This window comes from Callorhinchus milii, unplaced genomic scaffold (genome assembly GCF_018977255.1).
Source record: "Callorhinchus milii isolate IMCB2004 unplaced genomic scaffold, IMCB_Cmil_1.0 Scaffold5, whole genome shotgun sequence".
Taxonomy (NCBI): domain Eukaryota; kingdom Metazoa; phylum Chordata; class Chondrichthyes; order Chimaeriformes; family Callorhinchidae; genus Callorhinchus; species Callorhinchus milii.
The window spans coordinates 46,612,591-46,633,766 of NW_024704746.1; the positions used below are offsets into that span (position 1 = coordinate 46,612,591).

General features: G+C 39.9%; 1 protein-coding gene across 1 annotated transcript in view; it reads right to left on the reverse strand.

Moving 5' to 3' along the window:
• The window catches only part of cacna1c (calcium channel, voltage-dependent, L type, alpha 1C subunit), a 270,222-nt gene that overhangs the window by 15,876 nt on the left and 233,170 nt on the right, over positions 1-21,176 (reverse strand). The window contains exons 34-44 of the mRNA XM_042335422.1: positions 20,188-20,316; positions 19,188-19,253; positions 18,092-18,183; positions 14,587-14,743; positions 14,159-14,286; positions 13,506-13,602; positions 12,673-12,775; positions 11,561-11,662; positions 10,287-10,414; positions 4,576-4,710; positions 716-1,068 (exon numbers count right to left, since the gene is read on the reverse strand). Coding sequence (XP_042191356.1) covers positions 716-1,068; positions 4,576-4,710; positions 10,287-10,414; positions 11,561-11,662; positions 12,673-12,775; positions 13,506-13,602; positions 14,159-14,286; positions 14,587-14,743; positions 18,092-18,183; positions 19,188-19,253; positions 20,188-20,316 — 1,490 coding nt within the window. The remainder of the gene's footprint in view (positions 1-715; positions 1,069-4,575; positions 4,711-10,286; positions 10,415-11,560; positions 11,663-12,672; positions 12,776-13,505; positions 13,603-14,158; positions 14,287-14,586; positions 14,744-18,091; positions 18,184-19,187; positions 19,254-20,187; positions 20,317-21,176) is intronic.

Consider the following 21,176-nt stretch of genomic DNA (forward strand, 5'->3'; position numbering starts at 1 on the left):
AAATACTGGCAGGTGTCACAAAGGAAAATACTAAGGGTTTTTATAAATATGTAAAAGGATAAAGAATAGGTCAATGAAAATGTAGGTTAATAGAGATGAATAGGGAAATCTATTCATGGAAAATGAAGATGGAGATCAGATACAGATATTTTAAATTATAAAGCATTTTGAAACAATGGACAGGGAGAAATTATTTCCACTGATCAGTGAGTCAGTAGAGAACACCAATTTAAGGCAATTAGCCAAGGAGCAAAGAGGGAGATTTAGAGTTTTTTTTTTACAGAGTTTGTTTGGTTGTGAAATGCCCTTCTGGTGGCCGAGGCAAGATTCCTATCAGTGTTTGAGAGGGTACTATTTAGATATCTAAAAAGCAGTAAATTGAAGGGATATGGAGGACAAGCAGGTAAATGAGACTGAATGGAATGCTGTTTCAAAGAGGCAGCACAGACCCATTGGACCAAATAGCTTTCTTCCATTTTGTAACATTCCACGGTTCACCCAACGTGTACATGTGGTATTTCCCACAAGTATTCACTGAGCAGTGATCAGGAGCAAGAATCCTGACTGATCCACGGCCACCTTATCTGTAATTCTTTACTATAATAAAAATAACAAAGTATTGAATGGAACATTATCCTGACTTCAAACTGAAATAGTGAGATTCACCAACTGCAGGAAATAGAACGTCTTAATACATGTTACAATATAAGTTTACCTTTCGGGATCAAGTTTCCACGCTGTTCCTTGTAATAAAAGTGCGCAAGTCAGTGAACTCCCGGGACCATCCACTGTGTTCACAGTGCTTTGGAAGTTGACTGGGCTCGATAATCTGGACAAGGCAGTGTTATTAGCATTGTTGATGTTGGCGTTTGATCCAGAAGAGGAATAGCTGCTTGGAGTAAACGTAGAATCAACCAGCTTCTCATGAGAAGGTGAGTCAATTTCTGCTTGGGAGCTTCCCGATTTATTGAGGTGCAAAGGGCGCTGGGTGGTGAATGTCTGTGGGAAAGAGAGCCTCCCATCACCTGGATAATAGCTGACATGATTACCAAACAGACCACCAGCCCTCTGTGAAAGAAAAAAGTATTGTGTTATATCCAGATTGATTTATTTTATCCTGTACGTAGAAACTTTCTGTTATTAAAATTGCTTTGGTCATTCTGCAGCCCAATACCATAGTGCACTGAAGTTTTAAAGAGTTGCACCAAAGCAACTGGAGAGGTGCTGAGCAGAAATGAGAGACCAAAGATAATTACGAAGGCAGAAAGATAGAAGACTGGTAACTGATCAGTTATCCCATGCAATCTGCTCTTTCACAGACTCCACTAAATAATTTCATTTCCTGAGAAAAGGATCTGCAAAGTCTCTCCTTGTCCCATTCAAAAGTAAATCAAATGAAACTACAGAGCAGTTATCCAACTTTAAACCTAGATTATGCACACAGTTGTGGAACATTATATTTCACACTGAGTTCCATTACCTTTATCTATATTTAATGATATCACTCACAATCCTGCTTCTAATCAAATTCTCATCCAACTTATTTTTTAAAGCTTTATTGACAAACTGTTTTTTGGTCCATTTTGAGACTTTTCTGCCATTTCAACAACATCAACAAATTACATTTGTATAGTGCCTTTTACGTCGGGAGGAACGTCCTAAGGTGCTGCACAGTAGGGATTTCGACCTGAGCAGGGGGTTGGGATGAAGAGGGGAGGTGGGCAGGGTAAGGGTAGGAGGGTGACCGAAGGCGCGATTGAAGAGGAAGATCTTGAGACGGGCCATGAAGGAGGCGAAAGAGGGAGCAAGGCGAAGGGGCTGTGGGATGAAGTTCCAAAGGGGTGGGGGCAGAGAGGTTGAAGGCCCAACCGCAGATGGTGGGGCAAGGGCATGGAGCAGACCGGAGCCTGCTGAGCTTAGGGAGCAGACAGGTCGAAAATAAAAATAATAAAGTGTTTGGTAGCCCTGTCATTTTACTGTTCTTTTACCTTTAATCGTATACTTGGATTCAAATGAGAATGATGGGTTAAAAGTCTCCGTTCTCTGGCAGCTGTTCCTTTATCAACCAATTATGGCACTCTGGACTCAGTTTAGTAAATTTGGCAGAAATGAACAACAGTTTAACTAAATTGCCACCAACAAGTAATATCAAGACATTTAAAGGACGGCTGGTGTGGTGAAAGTGGCTCTTCTGAAATTAGGAGGTGCTGGAGCTGGGAGAAAAAGAACTTGTATTTTTGTATAATACTTCCCTATGTCAAAATGGCTGAAAGATTTCACAAGGAATTACTGTCCTGTGTCGCGACTGTTTTTATAAGCAAACACAGCAGCCATTTGCATCAGTAAGGTCCTAAAGATAGCAATGAAGGTGAATGACAAATTAACTTGGAGATCACTGTAAAAAAAAACTTTCTCGTTTTGAATGTTATCATGGGAGCTTTAACTTCATAGGACTTCCATTTGATCTACAACACCTCATACAATGCCACACTACCCTAATATTGCATGATTGTGTCGGTTGTGTCTTTGAGCTCAAGCCCTCATGTGGAGCTCGGGCCTACTCTGCATCTAGCCCACTTCATAACTCAACTGCGGAATCACTATGTAGTCACCCGATACGTTCGATTGAGCGAGTCCTCATAATTGTCACAGCTTTCTAAAAGACTAGCTGATATCAGGAAACCCAGGGGGTTAATATAACCTACAACAACAACAAAAATAAGCTCACATTTATAGAGCGCCTTTCACGTCAGGAGGACGTCCCAAGGCGCTGCACAGTTGGGTCATGACCCGAGCAGGGGGGAAATGGTCAGGGTGAATATACGAGGGGGGGGAGGGAGGGGAGGGGGGAGGGGGAGGAGGGGGGGAGGGGGGAGGAGGAGGGGGAGCTGAAGGCACGGTCAAAGAGAAAGGTTTTGAGACCGGCCTTGAAGGAGGAAAGGGAGGAAGCAAGGCGAAGGCACTGGGGGATGGAGTTCCAGAGCCTCGGGGCTGAGAGGCTGAAGGCCCGACCACCGATAGTAGGGCGGTTGGGGCGGGGGACGTGGAGCAGACCGGAGCCAGAGGAACGGAGGGTACGGGCAGGTAGGTAGGGGGATAGTAGGTTGGAGAGGTAGGAGGGAGCAAGGCCGTGAATGGCCTTGTAGGTGAGGATGAGGATCTTGAAATCAATCCTCTGGGGGATGGGGAGCCAGTGGAGGCGAGCGAGGGTAGGAGTGATGTGGTCCCGAAGCCTGGTGCGGGACAGTACACGAGCTGCAGAGTTCTGAATGACCTGCAGCTTGTGGAGGGAGGTGGCGGGAAGGCCGGCGAGGAGAGAGTTCCCATAGTCCAGCCTTGAGGTGACAAAGGCGTGAACCAGGGTTTCAGCAGCGTGAGGGGTGAGGTAGTGCCGTAATCTGGCGATATTCCGGAGGTGATGGAAGGCGGTGCCAGTTGTGGTGCGGATGTGAGGGAGAAAGGACAGCTCAGGGTCGAACAAAACGCCGAGGTTCCTGACTGGCTTTGAGAGGTGGAGAGTGCAGCCTTGGATGCTGATGGTGTCAGCGCCTGAGGTGCGGAGGCGCTGACGTGAGCCAATCAGGAGGGCCTCGGTTTTTCGCACGTTGAGCTGAAGAAAGTTGTCTCTCGTCCAGGACTCGATGTCGGACAGGCAGGCTGTCAGGACATCGGTGGTCGTGGAGTTGAGAGTAGAGGAGGAAAGGTAGAGTTGGGTGTCATCCGCATACATGTGGAAGTTAACCCCATGTTTGCGGATGATGTCACCAAGGGGGAGCATATAGAGGGTGAAGAGGAGGGGACCGAGGACAGAGCCCTGAGGGACACCACATGAGACAGTACGGGGGGTGGAGGAGAAGCCATTCGTTGAGACGAAGTGAAGACGGTGGGAAAGGTAAGAGCTAAACCATTCAAGGACAGTGCCTTGAAGGTTGAGGTGGGAGGACAAGCGGTGGAGTAGGATAGCGTGGTCGACCTAGGCAAGAATGCATCATGTTTGTCATTGTTCTTAAAGGTGAGAACATGAAAGAGCACAAGAATCGCTTAGCAGGATGCGGGGGAAAGTTGTTTACTGTCTTACTTTGCTTGGCCTTAGAGTGAGAGGAAATTACACTCACTAATCATACACAAGCCTTCGTTCTGTACAGTTTACCAATTTTTACTAAGCATCTTCATTTACCCAAAGGCTCGGTGCTATTAGTTCTGAGCACCTAACTGAATTTATTTTTACCTGCTCATAATAATTGATGCTATTTTTATCATTCATAGGGCAGAAGTGTCAACTTTTAAAATGTATTGAATTAAAACTCTGAGGGAGGGAAATGTTCAAAAGAATATTCTAGGAGACAGAGTATTGTCCATGGAATTTCAATGATCGGAAAAAAATAATACGTGGGGTATCAAATATAGTGATCCTAATCACAATGGACTGACTGCTGAACCACATGAATAAGTTTGCAATAGTTCCTTCAGCAGATTTAATCTGAATGTGACACTGATGACATTATAATTGACTTTAATGGAAAACAAAGTTATATTTTATGATAAATGTAAAATAAAAATGAACAGTAATCCTACCCTGAAGATATCATCTTCAGATGCCACTGAAGCAGCTTCCTTCATTGCCTTTTCCAGTTCTTCCTCTGCTGTGAGGTCTCCAGATATGGCACGCCGAATCTCAGGGCCAATATCATGTAAAGTACGCAGACCAGCCTAGGGGGGGAAACAGAGAAATATCTAAAAGATTCTTTTCCAGACTATCCAATCGCCAAGAGTGAAACAACTTCCCTTAACATTTTCTGCTCACTCTTGGGTAAGTAACGCTGTTCCACTGCTGTGATCTGTGTGTGTTTGTTCAGTGTGTCTGGGTGTGGAGGATTTGTGGGTGCCATTGATGTGTGGCCTATTGGGTTTCAGTGCTTAAAACCCCAAAAGGTGTATTAAATAAACAGTACAAAGTATTTGGCAAATGACACGGCTGCACATTTCTTCAGCAAATGACTAAAGTCAAACGAAAGTACGATTTGTTCCATGGAAAATCTTATGGTGTTTCCAGCAATATTTCTGCATTTTGTATTAGTAGAGCTTTATTTAAATGTTAGACTGTGGCATTCTCGAGTACTAGAAGAAAAGCCCTGTACAAATAAACAATTCAAATGAGCAGTTTTCTGTATCCTTAAAACATTCTATTGAGCTAGTCACACTCATGGATATATTCAGATCAATTAATCCAGTTTCAATGTTACTGCTTCATGAAGCTGAAATAAATCAAAAGAAATCTGCATGAACATCGGTTGGTAACACGTAAATGACACCTTTATCACTTAATTACAACATGCAACAGTGTAAGTAGCATTTTTGCGTTTGTATAGCTAATCCAGAACAATTTACTTAAGCAAAAGGAATGTCCTGTAAGTATCTTTTGCTTACTTATTGAGTTGTAGGAAAGAGTTACAACTGATGTCAGAACCTAGTCAGTTGAAGGTTGAAGGGAATTGGATTGAACTGAATGCTCAATTGAGAAAACCCATTCTTTTGTCACTGGACCTATAATTAATTTTGGTCTTAACCTCAGTTTCACAAGCAATGTTCTACCACTAGTGACACAGGGTAGCTTGCAAAGATGGACATATTGAACCATATATTTCTGGAAACCAGTATATATGTATTAATAAATATTTATTAAATCACTTCAAAATATCACATTTGATTTTCATCAAACTTTATAATGGATTATTCTTGCACTAGACTTCAATAAATTGGTGCATCCTATTTTCAAGGGAAAAAAAATCAGGAAATAGTTTGTTTCAAACGCATGCAGTTTCAAGACAACTGTGGAAGTAAAATAAAGGTGTTTTTGCATGAATTTTTTCAAAGGTACACTCAAAGTGAAAATCTTATGCTTCTCTAATTTTCTGACCACTTCTGTTCTCCCAGCAGAAAAGAGTTTTAACTTAGTATTGAAATTTTGTATCAAGGTATTCCTCTAAGTCAGTCACTGTTCTTACCAATACACATACTTTGCAACACCTCCATGTGTTTGTATACCATTTCCAATTGTTATCTCAGATGTTCATCAAATATAAATATGCCTAAATCTTTAGAAAAACCAGACACACAAAGTCCTAAAATCTTTAAGAGTTTCCTTTGAGAACATAAGATCCTACAATATTCTCCTCAATTTCAAAGGTCTTATATACCAAATGGAGACAAGTGATTGGATGGGTCACCTCCTGTCAGGCCTCTGCCATGCTTGCTCTGAGACATTCAGGAGTTGTGAGTGGACTAAGTACAGCTTCTCCTTGGGTGTTCTCTTCCTTCCAGGGGAGATTTTGCTTGCCAAATCCTTGATGACTTAAAACAGCAGAGTTCTTTCACTACAAAGTACTTTTTGACACAATGTGCTCTTGATCCTTCTTTCTGCCAATTATTAGTAGAGCAGATCCAGTTAAAGCATTGCCCACGATAGCTAATGCATTTCTCAAATTACTATTCAAAGTACTGTTTTTGGGAGCACATTATAGTCACAATATTATCCATTGTACAACTTTACTTTCCATTATAAATATTTATATCAGTAAACCAATTCCTCTGGTACACATTGCCAAGTGATAAAATCACAAGGTAATGTGTATCAATGGTACTGTATCACTGCATTATATGGAAAGAGTAGCACATGCTTCTGAAATCCTGAATGTATATTTGTCAAATCAGAGGCAATACCAACCAAAAGCTACATTAATAAATAAAAAAAGACACATAGGGCCCACATGAGACATGAGAAGCCAAAATGGGGTTCATGTATTATATATACATGAAATGGGAAGAAAAAAGGGTCACGAGGCAGGAAAAGAGAGACAAGACACAGGGGCAATCGATACAAAACGTTTATTCCAAGCATTAGAGGAAACTTTTATGGTAACTGGAAAAATAGTTAAATGAAGTTGTATTCCACATCTAACTGGTAACCTTGGAGCACATTCTACAAGAAATACCTGAATACAGCAACGCTATTAAAATACTACCATATAAATGAGTGCAACATCAATGTTGAAAATATGCAATATTAAATGTAACAGTATAACAGCAAGTCTATCATGAGATGATCACTAACTCTAGTAATATTTTCATTAAGTGTTTACAGTGGGATTTTCTACAAAAAAAGTAACAAAATGATAGATATTGTTAGCGATCGGTGTGTGATAGACCCCAAGAACTGTGAGGTAGATAAATGATAACAATGTGAAAGTCAGATCGCAACAACACATATGTACATTTTTTTGTCTGATTCCAGATTTCGCATATCACGATCTGAAGAACTTTGGGAGGAATCCTATAAGGCCATCCTCAGGATGGAGTGGCACATCAGCCACAGTACCATCAGATGATGCTCCAAGATTTCCCTCAAGATGTCATTCAACAAACTCGTCAAACAACAACAACTTGCATTCATATAGAGCCCTCCATGCAGGGTAGCATCTCAGAGCGCTTAACAGTGGCGGAGCCTGACTCCGAGCTGGGTGGGGTGAGGTGGGGAGAAGGTGACTGTAAGTACGGTTGAAAAGGAAGGTTTTCAGGCGGGACTTGATAAAGGGGAGAGAGGGGCAAGGCGGAGGGGTTGAGGGAGAGTGTTGCACAGTTTCAGGGCGTAGTGGCTGAAGATGCAACCTCCAATGGTGGAGTGGACGGTGCGAGGGACAAGCAGGAGGCTTGTGCCAGTTGAGCGGAGGTGCTGGGTGGTGGATTGGGGAGTGATGTCAAAGCCGAATGATGACATCTGGGTGTGATAACAAGGACCAGTGAAGTCTCATGGTGGGTGCACTTTACTGACCAGCGAGACGACATGTAGCAATATTGCAAAGTGTTTCACAACATTGAATTCACATTGCACAGTTCCCAAGAGTATATCGAGCCTCTGGAACATGGGCTAAAATCTCCCTCCTGCATGCTTTGGGATTATGGTGGGAGAAATGGCAGGACAGCACCTGGGAACTCTGGCTGATGTGTCCCTCTTACCTGTGTTGAACAACATATGAGAGACTGCTTCCTGCCTGCCACCCAACTTTATAACCTGCGGTCTGTTTCCCACTTGGCCTTCAGTCTTGCTGAAGCCACACAAGATTCCTTATGCTGTGCACACACTGTCTCCTTGTCCAAGATCACGAGGCCTTGCTGTTATTCTGACCCCAATGACTTTGACGAGGAAGGATATTCTGTGGATATACAAAGACAAGAGTTTTGCTTGACAAATGATGCATCAATTCAATAATAATAACTTGTAAGAATGAGAAAGCTGACGTGTGGACATTATGCAAGAAGAATTGGTTATAGACTAAGAAGATTTACATCTGTTTCGAAGCACATATGTTATTGCAATGCAGGTTATATAATGTTAAATGCAAAGAGGTGAGACTGCAATATCTGAAGCTAAAAGAACATGGGTTTGACAAAACAATGCAACACTCACCAGATTCATTGGAGTCAGAGGTGGTGTCAGGTCCATGGTGCACAAGGTAGAATATTCAGCCACCTTTCTTCTGCCCAAATTAGGACTTTTTATTTTGGCACATCTGTGTGTTGGATTGTAGCTCTTTTTTTGTTAAAAGGAATTTTGTTTTGTCAAGTGCTACATTGCATATATCATTGATGTGCTTTCAACTGTTGATTGAATAGTGGTTGAGCTAATTTGGAAACTGATGAATTTGGCATTATATTGACGACTCAGTAGTGGATATGCTGGACTTTGTGCTGAGTGATAGTGTTTGTAAATTTGTGCATTCATTCACAAATGTAAGTGTGTGACCATCATAAAGGTTTCTACCATTTGTCTGCTATGAATGCCATATTTGTCTCTTTTTAGTTAAGTCACTTGCAGCATTCAAACCTGGTTTATTCTATCTTGGTTCAATATTCAAATGGATTTAAAATTCCTAGTCAGCATTAGGCCATTCCCCTTAGAAAATCCTATTTTTGGTAATTGGCAGAATAATGAAATAGGACCCTGTCCTCTTGGTTTGATCTACTGCTGTCCTGAAAGGTTCAAAGTGAAATAGGTTTTCAGGCCAGCTAGGTATGGGCATACCACAGAATACATTGCATTTACATTGCAGAAATGCCATCCGTTGATCTTCTTGGGTTAAGACAGAGCAGAGGGCATCTATTCTCCTTCCAGCCAATGGTACTTTATGCATCTATTTTACTTAAAGTCAATGGTATTTGATACCAATGATGGGGCCAAAAATGTGATCCGATCCTCAACAATAAAATCTCTCATCTTGAAAAATATTAGAAGGAAATTATAAAGATTTTTTCCTCATCATCCTTACACTTGATATCTATATTGTTTGCCAATTCAGACCACTTAACACTCAATTTCAGATTGACTGTCAGACTTGGCATTTAACTAGGTCAGTTCTTTATTTATCCCTTAAAAACTGACAAACAAATAGACAAACCACAATTGCAGGTGTTGGGAGGCGGGGGCATGGGTAGCAGCATGGTAGCTCCTTAAAATTATATAAGCTTAAAATTGCATGAATACTTCATTCAACAAAAAATAGATAGAAAATAAAGAATAAAATAAGACAAAAAGTGAGATGAAGACATAAAGAAATTCAAACCAATATACAGAGAAGAAATGAGAATAAAACTATGCGGTTGACATTCGCCATCACTTTTACAAAGTGAACATTTAGCATTTTAAATATTTGCATAGTCTGGGTATTAAAGAAGGAATCCAGCAATTATCTGCGTTTAAAAAGTCTTGGAATGGATCAGCGGGATAGCACTTTGTTCTTTCAGGATTAGGACACGAGTTTGAGTTGAGCCCAACTGTATAGGTCCTCTTTCTCTGCTGGTTATCAAGGCCTACAGGAGTTTGGGAATAATCATAGCCATTACTCTGTTCCTCGTTTCACTGCCCCACAGCACAAAATGCCCCCAATTTGGGACTAATCTCAGAAAGAATGTGAGAAATGGAAAGGCTGTTCCAGTACCGTGGCAGTAAGGGTGCTTCTGTTAACGTTGAATCACATTGACGAAAAAAAAATGGAAGGAATTTTACAATGCTATAACTGGCCTGTGAGTTATTATTGCAGATACTGGGAACCCAGAGTGCAAAGTGCTCCACTCCACATCATTGCTGGACCTCATTTTGATCAGTACAAAACTTCACAGCCTGAAAAAAATGTGTTACTTACTCAGAAAGCATGTAGACAATGGAATGAGATGCTCTTACATTTAAAAAAATGAATGCAACATTTAAAACAATCAAGATTTCTTTGAAGTACCTGCAAAGAAAGTGAATTTTTCTGCACTGCTTTTCCAACTATGCCCTGTTCTTTGCGCTTCTTGAACTTTCTGAAGTAATCCTGGATTAGGAACGTGGCATAGAACTTGCCCACAGTAACTTCATCATCTGGAATAATAATAATAATGATAACGATAATCATCCTTGCATTTGATATAACGCCTATCTCATCAAAATGGCATGTCAAAGCATTTCACAGGATTTAGTGCAAAGTGCAGTGACTACATTTCATGCGAAAAAGGTTAAGGTCCATCTAGTTTGCCTTCCACATTCCTGGCGGTCGCATGCACATATGTCCCGAACTACCTATGTATTATATCCCATAATATCATTTCCTAAAAGAAAATGATCTAATCTGTGTTTGAAAGAATCTTGCTGCTTCAACCGTCTCCCCAGGGAGCCTGTTCCACAGGTTCACTATTTGCTCACTGAAATAGTGTTTGCGTAGATTTGTTCCTAATTTACCCCCTTTCAATCACTGGCCGTGTCCTCTGGTTTTACTATTCTGGACAAGTTGAAGGAGCCTGACATGATCTATATTGTTTTGCCCCTCTAGAATCTTAAAGACAACAATCATGTTGCCTCTCAATCTTTTCTTTTCCAGCGTGAACATGTCCAATTTACTTAGTCGCTCCTCATTGTCCAGTCCTTCCATTCCCTCAATCATTTTGGTTGCCCTCCTCTACATCTTCTCTATTTCTCCAATATCCTTTTTGTACTGCAGTGACCAGAACTGTACACAGTACTCTAAGTATGGTCTCACCAATGATTTATACAGCTGCAGGATTACCCCACTATTTGGCTTGCTATTGATCCTTCGATACATATTCAAGGTAATAGAATGAAACGTCTCTGGAGACTAATGAGCAGCTGATATAATTACTATGTCCCACGAACAGAAATGGATTGAATGACCAAATATTTTTTTTAATGGATTATTACCCCCAGAAAGCAATCCACCAATCTATGAACCAGGTTCCTACATATTGCGAGGTAAACAGAGGCATGTGAAGTAACGAATCTTGCCTAAGGTTTGGCCCTGCCTAGGAATTAAACCTGGGTCCCCTCGCTTGCAAAGCGAGTACTTTAACCACTACGCTACAGGACTCCACTAATTGGAAAAATCTGAGAACTTCTACTGTCCTATCATTACCGTGACATTATTTGAGTGTTTCTCATAGCTGCTGTCAAGTTCAGTTTTCTGACATGATAATGTTATTAATCCTTCAAGCCGCTTCATTTTCAGGTCCTCACCTCCTGCTGGTGGTACAACCTGATCCAGCAGCTTCATACTTGTGCGTTTCCAGATTTTCTTGACAATTGCTCGCAGCTCCTCATTCGCTTGCTCCAAGTTTCCTGTTCAGACAAAACATGTTTAAACTAAATGTAACTTGCACCTTCCTCCAATGGTCCAGCAGGTAAGGGCCCGAGCAAGGAGACAAGAAGATTAAATATTCAGTTAGTTTTCTGTGTTGAGTTTGTGATCTCATTTGGGACACTACCATAGATCTCAGCACCTGGAGTAGGAAGGTAAATTAAACCAGGGTTACTGTTCCTGATTATTATTCACTGATCCCTATTGAAAAGTGTATGAACGGCATCAGGTGAGGATGGGAATGAGCTTGTAACACCTTTCATGGCTACCAGTCTGCTGCTATTCACTGTCTAAATTCACCCATGAAAAATGGTGACTCACGTTTATTCCCAGGTCTGAGTAGGCAGCTTTAAAAGGGAGAGGAGGAAAATGGCCCACAAAGTTTATCTATTAGAAGATAAACATTTTGCCATATTTTGTCAGTGCCCATAGCTATCAGAAAATATTTGCTTTTCTGCTCATACTCCTGTTTAAAACGGCCAAAACTTGAGTTTTCTGGGGAGGAACGTCATCTATTTATAACAAATTGTCTGCAGTACAACTTCCTTGCCAGAAAACATTTTGCAAATACCCCATCTTGTAGAATAAATTTTACAACATAATTGTTACTATCATGGAAATCTCATCAGCAATCACACATGCCAGATGACACTTTAGATCTGGGAAATTCAGACATTGTCAAAAACCACAATTATTTGTTAATCCAACTCCAAGGTCCTATTCTCTTTGAGATCCATCCTCAACTTCTCTGCAACGTGTTACCAAAATGAAGAAGGTGAGGAAAGGCAAAAATACACAAATGTAGTATTGAGAAAAAATAAACTACCACAAGGATAGAGAAAATGAGAGAAGGGAAACAAAAATAGACAATATAAAGGGAAAAAAAGAGATAACACAGAAGTCAAATTCTTCCCCCCTTTTTTTTTCTGGTTTGCTCATAGTTCACACATATGTGAAACATTTGACATTAATTTAATTTAAAATACTATACCTTCAGTTTTAATTCTCAGTGCAGTCCGAACCAAAGCAAAGAGAGTTGCATTAAACATGACTGTGCCATCGCTGTTTAAAGGCATGTTCATAGATACCAAGCGCTGTAAGAAATAAAGAAAGGGTTGATGCAATAATAATAATAAAGGAAAATAGAGATAATTTCTGTTTCTAGATCGCTTAACTATCCACTGGATATCAAGGTAGGCTCAGGAAGTTAAATCTAATCTGTTGAGAAATTATTAGAAATAATGAAAAGAATAAATAATGTGGATGCAAAGAAATCTGTCCTGCAAGACTAGAATAGAAGACCAAGGAGATCATCCGATGAAGAAGCCATGACCCAAGTTTACGCAATAGCATCTTCACGTACAGTTATTGATTATGTAATAGACAACCACCTAATATAATAAATAATAAACCTTGCATTGGATAAAGCACCTTATCAAGTCATTGAGAAGTCTCTGTGTATTTTGCAGGCTAAATGTGCCAGTGGTGCACAACAATGTCCCACAAACTGCCTTAAAGTGAGTGACCAATTTTTCTTGGAGGATTGTTGGCTAGGTGATATATTCCAATAGGTCAGTCTCTTTCGCAGACCACATATGACCCATTGTACTGTAAATTTCAACCAACTAATTTGCTTTTCTGAAGAATGGTTTCCCTACTTTAACGCTTTCACTTACACAAGCCTACATCTTAGCAATTAATGAATCAACTCCACTACGCCATTTAGTTCACCTTACATTTCCTCTCTTTAAACTCACAAGGATGATTGAAGAATGAGGGAAGAAAGAGTTTTGAGATGTTTCTGCAGACTATACCAAACCTTACTTTGCAGGCAACACGATGTGGGCACAGCTTGCCAAATCCTAAAGGAGGCTGTATTCTTCTTAGCAGTGTAACCACGTCTAAGTGCTTGATACGTCCCCTGGAACATACAGAGACAAATCTGGTTATAAAACAAAACAATCAGAGACTTGAACCCACTTATTTTGTATGAGAGTAGTAATCCTTGTTGTTTTCATCAAATCTACTCCATAATTTTTCCCGAAGGTCTCCATGCACCCCTCTTGAGCATGAGTGTTATCATGGAATTCACTGTTGTTAATTTAAAGGCAGCCATTCTAAAATGTGCGAGAGGACTCCACTGTGATTCGAACCTTTCCCGTTGTCCATTTGTTAGGTTGGCTGTCATTGAAGGATCAGAACCATAAGTCCACATTATAACTCGCTTGTGCAAACCCCTTATGATGGGTACATTTCTTTACCCAAATAACAAAACGCAAAAGTGAAGTCAAAATGTACATCACTGATGCATAGTGTACAGTGATGTTCATGGAACAGACATATATGAAGCACATTGAAGAGTTTACAACATTGTATAATATCTTATGTGGGGTTTATGTGAATGCTGGATAAAAATTGTACATTATAGAGTTCATGGGAAAATGACATAAATGTCAATTGAAAGCTGCATCACTTACTTTGCCTCAGGATCATACTCGGCCCAGATTCTCTTAAATTCATCAAGATGATGAGGACCCAGAATGGACCAATCACGTGTTAAATAGTCAAAATTATCCATGATTACAGCCACAAAGAGGTTAATGATCTGAGTAAAACAATATACATGATTACATTAACAGTTCAAAAGAAGGGCAGAAGACAAATAGTACCAGATGTCTGGCCTACATTTCATTGTGCTTTCAAAATGAGAAAAATATTTCGTAGAAAGTTAGTTCAGTCAGCTCAGATCCCATTATACCACATGCATCATCTCGACTTGTGAACTCCACACAGCACCTCTGCACACCAACTTCTAACTGTTTGTCAGTCATGAACTGACTCTTATTACTTTTAAAAATCCTGTGTCAGATTATCCTGTGTCAGATTCCCTTGTGTCTGTACTTACCAAAAAGGCACACAGCATGTAGAAGCTAACAAAGTAGAAGAAAGCAAAGTGAGTCCCACAGATGAATTCCGCCTCCTGACTTGCTGATTCTTTCTCACACTGTTTTCCTGGGAGGCAGGATAGCATAATTTCTTGCCAGGCTTCACCTGTAGCACATCTGAAGAGGAAAGTACAAGGTGTATATATTTGTTTCAATAAATAAATACAGGATAGCGTACATAGCAGTATTAAACTGTTATATGAATGGAACCAATTATCTCCTTACATATAGAGAACCATAGCAAAGCAATTCAGCCCATTAAGTCCATGCTGACTCTTTGAAAGAGCAATCAACTCAGTCCCAATTACCTGCCATAGTACCATAGCGATTCTATCAAAACCCATCATAATTTTAAAGACCTCTCTAAGTTCTTTCCTCATCCTTCCTTGTTCCAGTTAAAATATTTGCAAGGCATACTATTCCCCTAAACATAGTGTGAAATGAAACTTAAACAACAACTGTGTTCCATTGCTGTTCACTAAGATGCTTACTTGAAGTCGGAGGTTGATTTTCACTACAATTCTTTACAAGCTCCCATTCCCTGACATCACATTACAAGGTCATGCAATTGTTGTTTCCAGCATTCTGCCAAGGGCAACTTGCTTGGGCAAGTTTCCTTACTCCACACGCCTAATAATAATCCAGATCCCAAAACAATAATAAATTGGTCATTTTCAATCTACGACTGTTGTGGGACATTGCTGTGCGCAATTGGCTGCCGCGTTCGCCCACAAATATACAGTCAATTCACTTTACAGTGTGTTCTGTGAAGCGCTTTGGGATGTCCTCCCGACGCGAAAAGTGCTATATCAAATGCAAGGATTATTATTATTATTAACAACCGCCTTGATCAAGCTAGCATGTTCTGTTGCCTCTTCTTAAAATAGGAATATAAGACACACGAGTATGTGTGCAGGATGTGCATGTACATGTATCCGATTGCTTTTGTTTCAATAGCAAATTAGATAGAGTTATTTTAGGAGATAATATCTTGGGGATATAGTATATAGTTTGGGACATGACATGTACATGCGACTGTCAGCATGGTGGAAGGCAAACTGGATGGACTTTGGTCTTCTTTCGATCAGCAATTTTTATGTTCTTATTATCTGTTGTGTTTTTTTACACCCATGAGGTGGTGCTCTTGGTCTGCTGATGATACAGTGGGAAACACCATGTTCTTGTCATCTTGCCACATTCACTGACAATTAGTGGGAATGTTCATTTAAAAAGAACAACTGAAACTTATAAATGCCTCAAACATTCTTTTTAAAAATTTGCAGTGTCTAGATAAGCTTCTTCAACCGTTGTACTTTCTATTTTCTTCTTCAATGATCTCTCTTCCTTTAATGCTTTTCAGTGCACATCCTTTCTCAACTTTCAATTCTTTTCAGATTTCAAATGTTTTCAGATCCCTTTGTTGCTATTTTTGTGATTTTCTTACCTTGTGTAATTTATTTTTGAATCATTATCTGTTTCAGGCTGTTTTCCAAAAGAGGACTTTTGAGGAGCATTCCTCCCCTTAAAATATTTTTTAGGTTTCTCTTATTCCAAACACCAAGAACAGCACAGATCTTTTAGTTCAGTGCCACCTTTCACATTGACACAATTGACTTGTCAACCTTTTAATAGCGCAGTGACTGGAGTGAGTCTTAACTGTCCATGAAATACTTATCATATGTGCTTTTCATATGACATATCATATAACTTTTCATTCAGCAAAAAATGGTTCTGGTACTTCAACTGGATAAAAGAATCAAAAATAGACCTTTTCGGAGACATAAGTTGAAGGGGTTGCCGAGGGAGGAAGTGTAATTAAGCACAAAAAGAACTGGAATTGGTATTAATTGTTTTTTCCATGTGCATTTATGCTTTGTTTTTGGCATCTGTGTGTATAATAAAATTTGACAATATGTCTTATAATTTTATCATTTCCTTCCCCTGCATTTTTCTTTAATCTTTCCAGCTGTTTTTATTTGCACTTGCATTGACAGGTCAACCAACCGGCTTTTTGACAGTGTGACATTTAAGCTGTAGCTGTTCGCAATTAAGTGGCTGCCTCCCCTAAAGATTCCTTCCTTCCTGCTGGAATGACAATTTTACTGTATTTTTAGTGTTAAGAATCAGGAGTAGTTTAGACTGTGGATAGGGATGTATTACAAACCAAATGAAACTAGACTAATCCGTTTGACTCAGGACTCTTGCGACTGACATACGTGCACTCTTAAGTGATTGGGTTCCAACTCCACAAATTGCAGGATGAAGTGGCAGGTTGTGAATGAAGACAATGGACTAAGTCTCTTTCAGTTGTTATAGGGGAATGTTGGCATGTTGGAATGTTAGTTTACTGGTCTACAAACTCTGTCTCTCCACAAGGAATAGAGAGTCGATTTTGTTCCCTTTTGGTACAAGGACTTTGAGCTCAGTTTAGGCTGATACTCCTGTGTAGTGTTTGGGGAGAGCTGCATTGTTGGAGTTGCGATCCTTTGGATAAGAGGTTAAATCAAGGCCCTACCTCTTCTGGTGGACATTAAATATACCACGGCTCTACTCAAAATGTTTTATCTGTCATCCTGGACAACAATCCCCTAGATAATATTGACATTTCATTTTATGGCTGTTTGTGAGACATTATTATTGCTATGTACAAAGTTTACTGTAAGTTGGGGTGACTGTACATTTGTAGACATTAAAGCCTACAAATATACAGTTGCTGCACCTTACAGTAAATCCTGCAAAGTGTTTGAGACTTTTGGACGACGACACTAGATTAATTGCAAGTATTATTATTCTTATTCTTGATTAAGTGTTCTATTTAGCTCACTTAATACAATAATGAATTATTATTATTCATCAAATAATTGAAGGTGTGGCTTTGAAGTGGCAAACAATTGGGCTGGGCAATTGATACCAAAGGAGGGCAAGTAATACCAAAGATAGATATCAAAAAGAGGAGATCCAAAATTCAGATCCATGGTGTGGGAGACAGCAATGATCTGAAGTTCTTGAACTCAGTGTGAGTACCAGCAGGTTGGAAAAACTCAGTGAAGATACTGTTCTTGAAGTTTGCTTTGGATTTGGGTGAATCAGTGCAGAAGATGAAAAGTGAGAGTGAAAAAGGAAATTGAAATGCCAAACCACGGGCAGGTAAAGTTTATGTTTAGCCACATAACTAGTAAGAACTGAATTCAGACTGGGAAAATGGCATCTCATCTACTTACTCTTTGAACTGTAGATGCTGCAAGACACGAAGGGAAGGAATATTATCTCATGAAAAGGAGAAGAAAAATACACCCGTTATGTTGGTGGATAATCAAGCATCATAAACTGCCAGCCCATTGGGTTACTTTAGTTTCAATTTCAAGTTGTTGAAGCTCATGTTTTTTTGCTGGTTCAGTGCCTACAGTTGCAGTAAAACCGGAGTTATGGGATGAATAGCAATTTTGTAAAGTGAGTGTTACAAACCTGAAGAGCAGCAGAACAGCCTGTGGAAAGGTTTGGAAGTTGTTGTTCCTGTTGATGTGACTATTATCAATCATGGCAATTTTACCAAACACCTACAATATAACAAAATAAATAACTTACAATAGGATTTATATTGTAACATTTAGCCTTTTATTTAAATATAGCTTTTTTTTCCAATTTTTTTATTCTAGTTTTCTCCCCCATTGGCACATGCCTCTGCTCCTGATCCCCAGGATTCCTTGTGTCATATGAGGGTTACCCTCAAAAAACATCAGCAACTTCAGCTGCTTTCATCACGTCCAGGTTACAGTACTCCAACTCTCTGCTTGCCAGATTTCCCAACTCTTCCCTCCACAAGCTGCAGACCATCTAGAACTGTGCAGCCTCTGTCCTCTTCTGCACTAGCCTCCACGAGTCTATCACCTCCATCCTCGGCTGCCTCTAATAGCTCACCATCCCCCAGAGGATTGAGTTGAAGATCCTTATCCTCACTTTTAAACCCCTCCACAGTCTTGCCCCACCTTACCTCTGAGACCTTCTACAACAACAACAACTTGCACTTATATAGCGCCCTTATATAGCATCTTCTAAAACCCTATCAACCTGCCCACTCCCTCCTCTCGGCAGGCACTGGCCTGCTTAAGTCTGCTGCTGAGCCCGCCCCACCATCGGCGGTCGCACTTTCAGTCTTTCTGTCACGATGCTCTGAAACTCCATCCCAGAGACTCTCTACCTCGTCCTCTTCAAGGTCCGTCTCAAGACCTTTCTCTTCGACCGTGCCTTCAGTCATCTTTCCCTCACCTCCCGCCAATACAACCCTAGCTCAGGTGCAAACATTTGACTATCCAGAGCCTCGGGGCATCCTCCCAACATGTTGTTGAGTCACTATCCAGAGTTTCTAATTTTGAGAGTTTAGGTATTTTTGTGCTGTAACTACAAAACTGTATACATCAAGAATTTTCAAGAATTTCTCTTGCATCCAATTAACACACTTGTCTTCCTTGTTTTTGTGCTTGACAGATAGCACTGTACACTGTAAGGTAGCTAATGAATAAGCTTAAGAGTTGTTGAATGATGAAGTCAAGAGTTCACTTACTTGCATTCCAATCACAGCATAGATGAAAAACAGCATAACAATCAGAAGAGCGACATATGGAAGTGCCTACAACAAGAAAAAAAGCCAAAATTGGTCCCACAGGTGGGATGTTACGTGGGATGTACTTCCAGCTATCAGAAAGAGCCCCACACGGCTTCTTTTGACTGAATGTCTCTCGTACATCATCAAATGTCTCTCGTACATCCTGCTTTTACCCCCCCAGTTTTAGCATATAACTGATTCAATGGGGGTGATCCCCACCTAGCTGATATATCACCTGAGAGAAGGAAATAGTCTCCCCCAATAACGTGATAACTTAAGAAACAATGACAGTGCAGCCATAAACCATCACAACTTTAACAAAGAAATCGTTAAGCAACTGGATTTGAAGGAGAATCATCCTTACATTATATTCACTTAAATGCTAACAATTTCATGTCCACCCTTTGCCTAAAGAGTCTGTGGATTACAAATTACAAGACTGCTCATTCTAATTATAATGTTAACTTGCCAGAATTGTAACTTAAAAAGAACAATCAGAAACCAGCTTCAAAATAAAGACTAAATTTAAGAACAATTCTGTGCAATACTAATTTAAGACAATGAACAATCTGAAGGCTGAAACAGCAAGAAAATAGGGCCTTAGAATTGTGAAGCACCCAATCTTATCCTGTAACATATTGGTGTCGTTTGCAGTTACTGGCCTTTTTATTCATACAAAGTCCTGATTTATAAAGTACCTGCAACAAATGCTGTTGAAAAATGTAAATGGTAAACATTCCAGGGATTCCTTCAGTTCAAAAAGAGCCTTATTTAGGCTGAACTTAAGCTTCTTTAAATGGTTGATCTGCTGTGAGAATACTATCAAGCAACTATTAAAGTAAACTAATCTCTTTCTGTCATTTTGTCTAGCAATTGAAAAGAAAAAGAACAGCTCACTGGAAAACAGGACAGAAACAAAGAATAATGCACATTTCTAGACTGCGGCACAATTTCTCACCTGAAATGATTTGATAAATGTCCACAGCAGAGTTCGTATTCCCTCACCTCGACTCAGCAATTTGACCAAACGCATCACCCGAAAAAGACGGAAGAAGGTGATGGAAATGCGAGAGTTTTCGTCTGAATTCTGGAATACCTCACAGAAAGCAATACATTATAATACAGATTGAAAAGTGACAATTATCAATAAAGCTGGATCCAGAGTTCAGACCCAACAGTTATCTGGTAGTTTTGTATGATTGATGATACAAATTTTAAACAAACCACATCTGAGACCCCATTTATTATAACTAGCACCCTATTCGTTCCCAAAGACACCACTTGATCCCATTGCTGCTTGTAACATTAGTCCAGTATGTATGTATGGCATCACATTGCAGAGTAAATGTAGTCTGATTAAGGGACATCCTTAATGGATTATTAATCCATGAACTTGCAATGATAGTAGTCATGATCATTGACCATCCATTGCAACATTAATATTTGAGCCTTTAGAGTTGATCTGTACTCTGACAGTCAGTGTGAGCACAAAACAAAACACTATGATAGAAATAACAGAAAGAAAGGATCCATGCCATTATTATATTGATCTAGAGACCGGTTTCCCTTTTCAGCATTATTACTCAATGACACCTCAGCCTTGTGATTGTAACAGGCATTGATTTTTTTTCTATTAATTGATACAAATTTCACATCTTATCGCACTATATAAAACATTTTGTTCTTACTCTAAGAGACAACTGTCTGAGAACTAAAGTAAAGGATCCTGTTCCTCAATAAAAGGAATATTGGTTGTGATCAAAATACATCACTGCTCTGTTACCTTTAACTGTTACATTTACTGAAACATTTGATAATTCCAAACTTCAATCAGTTGCACAGAGGGTATCTTTCTGGAAATTTATTGCTGCTGTTCTTTCACTGCCTGCTGGTTTCAAGTGCTGCAGATGTGAACGAGTAACAATGTCTCTTCACACGTGAGAGAAT